Source organism: Doryrhamphus excisus, chromosome 13 (genome assembly GCF_030265055.1).
Source record: "Doryrhamphus excisus isolate RoL2022-K1 chromosome 13, RoL_Dexc_1.0, whole genome shotgun sequence".
Lineage (NCBI taxonomy): Eukaryota > Metazoa > Chordata > Actinopteri > Syngnathiformes > Syngnathidae > Doryrhamphus > Doryrhamphus excisus.
Genome location: NC_080478.1, coordinates 15,069,365 through 15,081,872, shown reverse-complemented (window position 1 = coordinate 15,081,872; position 12,508 = coordinate 15,069,365). Strand labels below are relative to the sequence as shown.

The window sequence follows — 12,508 nt, the reverse complement described above, 5'->3', positions numbered from 1 at the left end:
CAATGTAACAACGTCTCTGATGGGTGATTAAACATTTGTGAGCTTTCAGGAATGTTTACTTTCTGTGCCGACTGTTATTTATCCATATTACATAATCATCATGTGATCTGACAGTGTGTAAACAATGGATTTGCATTTTGACAAAATACCGATAAAGCCCTAAGAGCAAAGACATCTCCCGGTGTATTCTGCGACATTTAGAGATTTGTAGCACATCGTAAACTAGCTTTACAAGTAGAGAACTTTATGCCACTTGCACCATTCCTTTGCCCAATTTATAGTAAAAAAAAAAAAATCTGAATACATCTTGCGGCATAATAGAGAAAGTCAGACATTAAATATGATGCAGAAAGCCATTGAGCATCTGGCCTGATTTGTCTTTCTTGAGATTTTCAATAGGGTTCATAACTTTACTCTCTGATGCATCCAATGGACGAGCAGATGAGGTGACCGCATCCAAAATACAGAATGATGAACTTGCACAGGTCAAAGGTTGTAAGTATGACAACCCAATAATGAAAACACATAAATCATGCAAGGATTATGAGACACCTGACAGTATAACCATTTTATGCAATCTTAAATTCCAGCCATTACCGCACGTTCAAAGCAAATAAAACAATAATCTGCTGTTCCGTCGGTACACACGCACCGATTGGATGAAGGGAATGTACACTTTTACCTGTGGTGGATCTGATGGTGGAGGTGACTGTGGAGGCCATGGGTACCATGCATTCATCGTCTTGAGAGTAGCCGGCTTGGATGGCTCGTAGGTAACTGTGGCTCCGGGTTCGGAAGCAGCCGGGTAAGTCCAACGCATCCATGGCCTGGGATTCGACCTCGCTGAACACCGACTCACAGACTGATTCGAACTGGCCATTTATTTCTGTTTCACTCACCTGCCAGGAAGAAAAGAGACATGCATATATTTTGTCTCTGCAGGGGTAGATGAGAGATGCTCCCTCAAGGTCATTCAATAGTGTGGGTTTAATATTGTGACAACTAATCAACCGATGACTCACCTGGCTCACCTGGCTAACACAGCTTGCCTGACTGAGGGTGCTGACGGCGCGCATGTAGCTTTGATTCCTGGAGCGAAACTTTGGGGAGTTGTAGTTTGCATTGGCGTCCAAAGCGATGCTCGGATGAATGGATGATTGCAAGTGGTAACTCTGACTGAACACACAGAAAGACAGAGAAAAGTAGGCCAGAAGTGGCACTTTTAGATAGTTTAAATATCATTTAATAACAGCAACTTATACTTGATGACTTGTGGCTACAACTGCGTGCTGTGGAAGACACTGGGCTTCCCCCGCCCCTCGGACAACCTGAACTTGAGAGAAACACAGTTTATGACCTTTCTTCCTCCAAGAAAAGACCCACCTGCTGTGCGGCAGTGTCCTTAAAAAAGGTGATTGGATTTATGTTGTGCTGAAACATCAAATCAATGTGTGCAAATGAGGGAAATGCAAATCAGGAGCTAGTTAGCGTGCACACACTTCAGGGAGCACCCCGTTATCCACCGCATCAATTAAATGTGCCAACCTAGCAGAGGAGGGGAGCTGTTCAGTGGACTCTGCCAAGAAAGGAAATATGCCAAATGAATGAAAAGACAAAGGTTCAGTAAATAAACTGAGAATACCTAGTGACTCACAGCAGAAATACAAATCTTTCTCTCTGCTGGATGTCTTTCTAAAAGCAAGTAAGGATGATTTAGAATCCTTTGATGGCGATAAATGTTTGGCAGTAAATGAAATGCCGGTGTGATTAAAAAGAAGGATCTCAATACATCATTAGGTTGTCGAATGTCCTTGCTCCGTGTTTGCAAAGTCTTTCAAAATGAAAGTTCAGTCAGTGTGAATGAAGTAAAAAAGTTGAATATATGAAAATAAAATGATCACAAATCACACTTTCTTTCAATCAATATTATGCTTTACTGTATATTGCAGTTATGGTGGAACCTCTAAAGCCCCTGAGGTTGGAAATTGTCTCCTAGGCTTTTGTCCAGCATACAGGTGAATTGTTTTACCATCTTTTACACTTGTGGAACAGTTAATAATATCAAAATGTTACGCAATAAAATCCACAACTAATTGATACGGCCATAAAAATATCAATTTTTGACTCATGGCTCATTCCCCATCCATCTCCATACTATCCTGCTAACTTGACATGTTTTCCTCCGATTTCGAACCAACCCAGTAAAGAGTGACTTTTATAATTCCAGTGGAACCTCGATTACCAAACACAACAAAAGTTTACGGCAACATTTTGCCTCAATTTGCATACATTTTCCAGCTAACATACAATATGGCCCATGTCTTGTCATGTTATTAATGCACTGCGTGAGTCCAACAGTATTTAAAATGTATTTTTATATCAAAATGACCTAGTTAGTGGCCTATGAGCATGTTAACAAAATAGAAACCAACATTGTACCCCAGGTTTGTCGCCCGTCTATGATGTCATCAGTTGTTTATTATGTAGTAGTTCTTCGTTAACTAATATAGTTACACCGCAAGTGTCTGCTTTTGTTATTGATCACGGCTGCAAAAAAGGTGAAAAACATTATTAAATTAATCAATCATCAATGCCGATCTGTCTTCTCCTCCTCCCTCGCCGCTTGTCATTGTGTATTTGTCAACAATCAAGTTAATAATTAACGTATTCATTTCATTCATATGCATTTGGAATTGTTCTAACTATAAAAAAAGGGTTTTGCATTAATATTTTTGGGTGTCCAGAATAGTTTAATTGGATTGTATTATTTTCTATGGGAAAAACTGATTCAGTTAGAGTATATTTTGGACCTTGTGTAATTAATGAAGTTGCCCAAGGTTCTACTGTATTTGACTGTATAGATATAGATTGTATAGGTACTCATCACTGATAACTTTTGGTTCTCACAGCAAATATCGTGTTTTCATTGACTGCCAAACATAGTGTGAAATGTCATCCCCTGGATGAAAAAACATTATCAGTACAGCAAAAAGACAAATAAAAATTGTGGACTTTAATCAGGGGTACATGTATGCTGTACATTTTACCTGCTTTGTTTTGTATTTCTAAATATTACCAACAGAGTGAATGACATGTTTTCTGCAGAAAAAAAACAGCATATTTTTGGAGAAAGATACATGAATAATCGGTTTGGACAGAAAATCTCTTAATGGCAAATTGTTAATGCGCAGGGATTCACGCCGTTTCGATTTTCATTGCTTTGGCTGGGGAAAGAATTGACCAGCATCCTGTAAATAATTGTGATTACCAGCGTAGGTTCAACTGTAGATTATTTGTCACCTATTTGTGCATGCAATTTGAGCAAGTTGCCATTGAGCTCCATGTTGAAAATGTCAGCAATGGTGGCGAGCCAGCCACCTCCCACACCTGACCACTGCAGCTGGCAGCAACAGAGAGGTAAAGGGAGGCACTGATCGTGTATTCACCTTAAGTCTGCGGCAAAATTGGTGATGTAGTTACGCATGTCACTGTTGATTTTATCCAGGCGATAAGAGCTGTGGGCAGAGAGGAAAACACAGTTACTGGGTCCCACAAGTGGGAGTTGGATGGAGGTGACTTCGCTAGCCATTAGTCCACTGGAAGTAGCTTTGTATGGCAATTGTGGTGGGCTCAATGTTTGCTTGGGAGTTTTCACCACCAAAGTGCTGCAAACATTAGTGTGACAGAACATGACCAGCATGGTCTCTGTGTGATGATAAAAGAAGGACAATGTTGCCGTAGCATTTAATTGGTTTGCCTTGGTCAGGGAATATGTAGACACACATGCAGGCACACGCACACATAAATGTAATCAGTGTGGTCTCGCAACGGGTGCATACATACACACACGCACACACACACACAGACAGGCAGACAAGCCAAACACACAAATGAACACTACATTTCCATGTGTGACCAATTACAGTCACATAAACATTAATTGAGCCAAATGAAAATTAAAAAAAAGCCACTGAGCTCAGAAATTGACCCAAGCATGAAAGTGTCCAGATTAGATCGAAGTGAATGGATTTAGACATTCATTCATTCATTCATTCATTCATTCATTTTCTACCGCTTTTCCTCACGAGGGTCGCGGGGGGTGCTGGAGCCTATCCCAGCTGTCTTCGGGCGTGAGGCGGAAAGCAGGCATCATTGCTGAAAAGCCACCTGACAAGGAGACTGACTCCGACAATGATGAGAGAGAACCCGGCATAAATGGCCATGAATTTGAGGGTGAAGATTAATTAAAAATGCACTGAGTGTATTGTTAAATAGTAGAATAAAGTTTAATTAACTCACTGTTAATTGCTGTTTTAGCATGTGCTGTTTTAGCATGCACCTTATAATACGGTGCAACTTATGTATGTGTTAAGTACAGAAAAAAAACCCCTTAATTGAGATTGCACCTCATAATCCGGTGCACCTGATGGTGTGGAAATACGGTACTTCGGATCACGGGTAAGCTGGAACCTATACCAGCTGACTCTAGTTGACACCCTTTTTGAAATAGCCAAAAAAACACAACATTTTTGCCCTTCAAATGTAGTGTTCAAGCTTCATGGATCGTAATAATTTGACCAAATTTGGGAATTATGCTATGTATATTTCGAAACCAATGTATATTCATTCATTCATTTTCTACCGCTTTTTCCTCACGAGGGTCGCGGTGGGTGCTGGAGCCTATCCCAGCTGTCTTCGGGCGAGAGGCGGGGTACACCCTGGACTGGTCGCCAGCCAATCACATGGCAAATATAGACAAACAACCATTCACACTCACATTCATACCTATGGACAATTTGGAGTCGCCAATTAGGATTTAGACATACGTACTGTAAAACATACTTTATCCAGCTTTTCCCGGTTAGTCCCGAGGCGTTACCAGGCCAGCTGAGAGGCCCCCTACCAGCCGGATGTGCCCTGAACACCTCCTCAGGCACACATTTGGATCATATCCAGACCAGATCATCCCGAACAACCTCATCTGGCTCCTCTCAATGTGGAGGCGCAGCGGTTCTACTCTACAAGCTTTTCCCGGATGACAGTACTTCTCAAGTTATCTCTGAAGGAGAACCCAGCCACACTACCGAGAGAACTCATTTCAGCCGCTAGTACCCACAATCTTGTCCTTCCGGTCACTACTCAAAGCTCATGACCATAGGTGATGGTAGGAACGTAGATCAACCGGTAAATTGAGAGCTTTGATTTTTGGTTTTGTTCCTTCTTCACCACAATGGACCAATGCAGGGTCTGCATCACTGCGGACGCCGCACCAATCTGCCAGTCGATGTTGCGTTCCATCCTTCCATCACTTGTGAACAAGACCCTGAGGTACTTAAGCTCCTCCACTTAGGGCAGGATCTCATCCCGACCCGGAGATGGCACTCCACACTTTTCCGGATGAGAACCATGAATCCAGACTTGAAGGTGTGATTCTAATGAACCAAACACGAACAGACGGTTTTTGCCATATTCCTGGAGTACTCCCCACAATATACAGAGGATCCTCCTCGATATCCACGCAATGCTGCAGAGTCATGTCAACCAAGACACGCCCACGCCATGTAGGGCCTTAAGGAACTCCAGGTGGATCTCATTTGGGTGGATCTCAGGCACCTTCCCCACCAGGGAGGTGACATTTCAAATGCCAAGAGCTAGCTTTCGCAGCCGAGGATCGGACCACCAAGGTTTGGCCACCGCCTAGCTAGCTCTACACCAAACCTCTTTGGCCCCATGTTACATTTTCAGGCTATGCCCAGCAAAGCCCCATGGGTGCAGGCCCGACCACTAGACGCTCGCCATCATGCCTGAATTCCAGGTCTGGCTCCAGAAGAGGGCCCTGGTGACCCGCATATCGACAGGAAAAAATTAGGTCCATTGTTTTTTGTTTTTTTTTAACCATTATTAGGGTCTGTTGAGCTACACTTTGTCTGGTCCCTCCCCTAGGACCTGTTTGTCATGGGTGACCCAACCAGGGGCATGAAAGCCCCCGACAACCTAGCTCTTAGGATCATTGGGACACGCAAACTCCTCCACCATGATAAGGTGGTGGCTCAGGAAGAATTGATAATTGTTGCTGTTCACCAACAATGACAAACAATGAAATTAGTCAACGTTCTGGCACATCTACACCATCATCCGTATGATGTGATTGCTTCTGTTCCTGAATGAATGAATATGCACACACACTGAAATGTTTTGTTGGGTTTGTTCTATAATTATATCTGAAGTGCTTTTCACAAGTAGTCAATGATGTTACCTCAATAACTCTTTATATGATGGGTACTTGGAAAGAGAACAGCTGCTTGCTTCAGACTGTTGAGTTTAAAGGGTTCCTGACATGATTCATGAACCTTGCTTGGGTATATTAAATATTGTTTGTAATTATGTTATACATTGTCCGATTTGTTCAAAGTAAATATTACATTTGCGGATATGCCATTAGTAGTTCATGGCACCAGCCATGACACATTAGTTTTTGCAGTTCGGCCTCATTTCCTGGTGCCCAGAGTGCTGTTTTAATCCCCGTCATACAGCTTCAAAGCCAGAGAACAGCAAGTCGCACAAACAGCCACGAAACACGAACGACCCAACATGCACACACAGAAGCCGAAGATTGTGCTGCCATGTTATGCTAATCAAGTGGTTCTCATTTATTATTCATTATGGAACAAAAAAGTCAAGCGGTAGACCCCCAAAAATTACACCTGCGCCCAGCCGGAGTATCTGATTGGCTGTTTGTCAAGACACAGAGCGGCCCTCGACCCAAGTTAAGGTCCATACTGGTGCCAACTGCATCAAAATAACCATCTTCAAAAACAAAAGACGTCGTCAACTTCAAAACCACAAAACTGCCCATTTAGACTTTGCCGGGGGGGCATCAAACATGGGACATTGAAAGGTGGCAAAAAGTTTTATTCTCTGATGAGAAAAAAATGTAACCTTGATGGTCCAGATGGCTTCCAACGTTGCTGGCATGACAAGGAGATCCCACCTGAGATGTTTTCTATCAGGCATAGTGATAAGGGTCCATCATAATTTGGGGTGCTTTTTCATTCAGTGGAACACTGCAGTTTCAGGTGGTGCAGGGTCGTCAAACGGTGGTTGTTTACATGCAGCTATTACAGCGAGCATCCCTCATGACTGAGGGCCCTCGTCTGTGTGGTAACAGCTGGCTTTTTCAACAGAACAACGCTGCAGTTCATAATACTCGCTTGACCAAGGACTTCTTCAGGGAGAATAACATTTTGGACCATCCCGCATGTTCCCCTCATTTAAATCCAATAGAGAACATTTCGGGGATGGATGGCAGAGGAAGTTTATAAAAATGGCCATCAGTTCCAGACAGACATCTTCACCACTTGGAGCAATGTTCCCAATAGATTTTGATCAGGGCTGTACTACTGAGAAACTGATAATATCTATTTATTTATCTGTATGGTACAGACTGTACTCAAAAACTGAAACCAGGAAAATGCAACAAAACAGAGTATAAAAGCATTGAAAGTATTTCTCCTCGTTTCTTGTAGTTTTGCTTTCTTCTGAATTTCTGAAACGGTATAATCACAAACCAGAGACAATGACACATGTCAGACACTGATAATTTGAACCTCATATCCAATCATTAATTGCATTGAATTGAGATAATTAAGTAATTGCTTTGCTGGTTGATGACTAGAAAAGAGTACGACTAGTTAAGGCAATCTGAAACATGTCACTGGCACGTCCAACTCATGTCCGAAAAAAAGTCCAACTCAATATTTGAAAGTAGGAGAAGAGGGGTGTTCATAACTATTAATTAAAACAATCCTGGTCATCTAACTTTCCTTCCTTCTAAGTGATCTAGTGGCTGTGATGTATTTTATATGAGATGAACACAGACACGACCTTGTCAACCACCAAAGCCATAAAGGGGCTTGAAAGAGAAAAGGATGGAAGGAGGTGACGCAAACTGACTGTTCACATTTATATGCTTTGCCTCAGCTGTCATATTGTAGTTTGACACCTCTCAAAGCCCCCCCCCCCCCCCTCCCCCACAGGGCATCAAATTGTTGCAAGGGCAAAGGAAATCCAGCTCATTCTTTCTGGAATCAGATTCCATCCCAACAAGTCCAAACAACCTTTATGTGTAAACTCATCTTATATGACTTTTCAGAAAACACAGATTCTAATGTATTTGTCTATCTCAGGGGTCTCAAACATGCGGCCCACGGGCCAAATGTGGCCCGCAGGACACTAGTTTGAGGCCCCCGCCATGATATAAAAGTTTAATATTAGTGCGGCTCGCGCAAGTTTGATATGGATGCTGTATGGTATCATGTAACCAGAAAAAATAATTACGTTTGATTAATGTTCATGTTAAAGGTTAAATAACTGTTAATAGTTATCCTCCCTATCCGTGTGGAAGTGGTAAGTTTTTGGCTATTTAAGTTTAAAGGAAATAACTTGAAGGCTACCGTTTCGGTCGCTAGCTCTCTAGTTTGCGAGTTAGCATGTGTCTCAAGACCCTGCAGTTGCGCAATAAGTTGTAAATAAAAAGAGTATAAATGTGACTATAGTCGTGTTTTGTCATGTCTACAGGGCTCTAATAATGCTTTGTTCATTTTAATCTGAAAAAAATAATTTGTCTACCCACCAACTATATGTGGTTTCTTAAGTTTTTATTATTTGCCGTTTTATTATTATTATTATTATTATATTTATTTATTACTGATTGATTGATTTTCTTTATTCTTGATTTGTTTATTTATTTTTCATCTTATTTTGTGCGGAAAAATAAAAAGTAAGATATTTGAGAACAGTGGAATGTTTTATCAGAGCTTTTATTGTAGAAAATCGGAACCAAAGCACTGAAAAAGTTTGTATATTTTTCTGTTTTTAATAAATGCGTTTTGGTTTTTTTTGAAAACCTGATGCGGCCCAGCCTTGCCCAGACCCTAGCTCCAGTGGCCCCCAGGTAAATTGAGTTTGAGACCCCTGGTCTATCTGATGAATTTTCCTGTCTGAGTGAGAGTAGAACATGTTCCATACTACTGCAAAAATCTCCAGTCTGTTGCGGCCATTCTGTTCTTTCTGCTTATGAACTCATAAGCACATCATTTGCTGACATTATGCAAAGATGACCTTGTGTCTGACCTCAGAGTGCAGTGAATGATACACACACACACACACACACACACACGTATCCTTGCAGCTGCAGCCTGTTATGACCGATAGTCACACACTGACTAACAATAATGATTCCCCCGCTCTTAATGTCACATCCTCAAAACTGAAATGCAGACTCTGCTCACTGAAATGTACTCTTACACTGACAGTGTTAATCTGACACTGCTCATTGGCACACCCCCCCCAGTTAGACGGAGCTGGTGACCATTTCTAACCATCCTGATGGCTTCCAATTGCCTACGACGAGAGTAGGCAATTCTGGATTATGCATATTCATTCATTCATTCATTTTCTACCACTTATCCTCACGAGGGTCGCTGACATGCTGGAGCCTATCCCAGCTGTCTTCGGGTGAGACACTCTGGACTGGTCGCCAGCAAACAATCATTCACGGCACGCTTGCAGTTTGGAGGGTATTCATTCATTCATTTTCTACCGCTTATCCTCACGAGGGTCGCAGGAGTGCTGGAGCCTATCCTAGCTGTCTTCGGGCGAAACACCCTGGACTGGTCGCCAGCAAACAATCATTCACGGCACGCTTGCAGTTGGGAGGGTTATTCATTCATTCATTTTCTACCGCTTATCCTCACAAGGGTCGCAGAGGTGCTGGAGTCTATCCCAGCTGTCTTTGGGCAAGACACCCTGGACTGGTCGCAGCAAACGATCATTCACGGCACGCTTGCAGTTGGGAGGGTTATGTGTAATGTAATTTAGATTGAAGTGTTTTATTATGTGTATAGTGTATTAATATGTTAGAACTGGTTTAACTGTGTTTTTAAAATGTTTTTTTGCAGTAGTTCCAAGACTTTTGATACATTCTCCTCCCCTCCCGCATCTTTCCTCCCCTACATCCCGCTGCAATTATACCCTTTTAACAATTTAACAGCTCACATATTGAGCAGGTAATGTAATATTGTGACTTTGCTTCTACTGTGTGATTACATCGTCTCTTCACTTGTATCTTCACTTGTATCTTCACTCGTAAGTCCTGGCTGGCAAATGTTCTCTTTTCGAAACATTTGGATGTTATCCATCAATCTCCAGTAAAAGATGCGACTCTGAATAAACCCCACCGGGTAGCATACGATGACAAAATGGATTGGAAAGAAGGAGGATTACAGTGATGTTTTACTGAAAAAAGCATTTGTCCTTTTCAATAGCTCTTTTTGAAATATGACGTGATATACGAGGCCCCTGTGCTGAGGAATGTTTTCACATCTCCCAAAACCGGCCATGACGATCCATTCTGAATGGCTGTAAATGATGAATGATTTGAAATGATGCAACAGCAGGGAGTTATTGCACTCCAAGGCCTCTCTGAATAATGACTCGCTTAGTGCTTAGACACAGACTCTGCTGGGCTGTGCTAAAAAGAAGCTATTGACCAGCATGGATCAGGCTGTGAGGCCTGACTCCGAGTTCACTGATTGCTGCTGCAGTGTTATTGAGTGGAGAGGAGCAGCTTTGTTATTGAATTCATTTCAAACACCAGGAGTGCCCCCAAGGGTGCCATTACCAAGGAGTTCTGATACTTGCTTGAACCGTTTCGGAGAACGGCACTCATTTTGATCCTGTATCAATACTCTTGCAATGTATGCTGTCCGGAGAGTTGAGTTGATGTTAGATGTTATATTTTTACCCTTAGAAGACATCATTCCATGTTTGAGAGAAAGTTAACCACAAGCTCATTTGAATAAAACATTTTCAGCAGCTTCATAAACATTTTACAAGAGTCTTGGGTCACAAATGCAAGAGACGTTTATCGATTTGGGTACAACGGCTTGAAAAACTCAGTCACCTTGGGTTTTATGGTGTTACTCGGGACCTTCAGCCATTTTTGTGGTGAATACTCGAGAGACCAGTTTTGTGAGTAAGGGGGGAGAATGTCCGTAATAAACAGAGGTCTTTAACTATCCAAGGCACACAGGGATGTTGCTCGTATCTTACCGCAAATAAAGATAATTTACTGTAAGGTAAACAACTTAGGTAGTACATATACGTTGGTCCATCTCTGTGTGGAGTTTGCATGTTCTCCCTGTGCATGCGTGGGTTTTCTCCAGGTACTCCGGTTTCCTCCCACATTCCAAAAACATGCTAGGTTAATTGGCGACTCCAAATTGTCCATAGGTATGAATGTGAGTGTGAATGGTTGTTTGTCTATATGTGCCCTGTGATTGGCTGGCGACCAGTCCAGGGATACAGCTGGGATAGGCTCCAGCACCCCCTGCGACCCTTGTGAGGGTTTTTCTGTACTTAACACATATATAAGTTGCACGGTATTATAAAGTGCATGCTAAAACAGCGCATGCTAAAACAGCATCTGGCAACAGAAGCAAAACAGTGAGTTAATGGAACTTTATTCTACTATTTAGCAATACACTTTTTAATTAATCTTCTCCCACAAATCCATGGCCAATTATGCCGGGTTCCCTCTCATCATTGTCGGAGTCAGTCTCCTTGTCAGGTGGCTTTTCAGCAATGATACCGGCTTTCCGTCAAAGCTCGGACAACAGTTAGAGCGGATACCTTAGCCCAATCAATCACGTTCAAATATGGGGGCGTAACTCACTCGGCGCTGCCTCCGTGTTCGCCATATTTCATTCATCTCTTTCACGCCGCTCGCAACTTCACTTTGAACGCCCTGTTTACGCTAATGTCCAGCGCTTGGAGTTCTTTTGTTAATCCTCCTGGAAATGACGGCAAACTCTGAATTAATTTGCTTCACTTGTTTTTGCACAGTAGCAGAGGCGTGGCGGATGTTAAGCGTGCATACTGTACATATGTACGCTATTGCCGATTTTTGAGAAAATTCAAGGCGCCTTATTGTGCTTAAAATACCGTAGTAGAAAATAGATACATGAATGAATGTGGAATCTCTGTCCATTATCCCCAACTTTTGCATTTAGCCAAAAATAATCTGCAAAGCTCCTGCAAAACTTTTCACAGAGACAACTTCAAGTTAATTGCCGAGCCTCTCCGGACCATTCCCCGCAAGACTGGACCAAGGAAGTACCCCAGTAATGCAGAATTCTTGTATTGAAATATGTTTACCGACTAAGCCAATCTCATCTGACCGTGACCATCGCTTGTCAATCACAGGGCTGACACATTTACACAAGCAATTTGGATCCTCCAAAAATGTGATGTCACCACTCAAACTTTAAGAAGCAGGAGTCTTCTTTATTGGTAAATGCATTGAATGAATCGGGTAAGTCCTTTTTAGTTAAAATAGTAAATACTTTGGCGATCTGCCTCTACAAGCATAGGACTGCTGTGCAAACCGCTAACCAAAATGTGGGTACATTGTGTTACATTTTCTCTACCAGGTCATGCTCTCTTAAAT

The 12,508-nt window shown here is 42.2% G+C and overlaps 1 protein-coding gene across 13 annotated transcripts in view; it reads right to left on the bottom strand.

The window, feature by feature from the left end:
* The window catches only part of dlgap2a (discs, large (Drosophila) homolog-associated protein 2a), a 152,102-nt gene that overhangs the window by 36,913 nt on the left and 102,681 nt on the right, over positions 1-12,508 (bottom strand). For 7 of the 13 annotated variants that reach the window (XM_058090758.1, XM_058090765.1, XM_058090767.1 and 4 more), the window contains 3 exons: positions 3,447-3,515; positions 1,023-1,176; positions 683-899 (listed from right to left, as the gene is read on the bottom strand). In XM_058090758.1, the coding sequence (XP_057946741.1) occupies positions 683-899; positions 1,023-1,176; positions 3,447-3,515 (440 nt within the window). The remainder of the gene's footprint in view (positions 1-682; positions 900-1,022; positions 1,177-3,446; positions 3,516-12,508) is intronic. The other 6 variants (XM_058090768.1, XM_058090769.1, XM_058090761.1 and 3 more) reach the window with 3 other exon arrangements.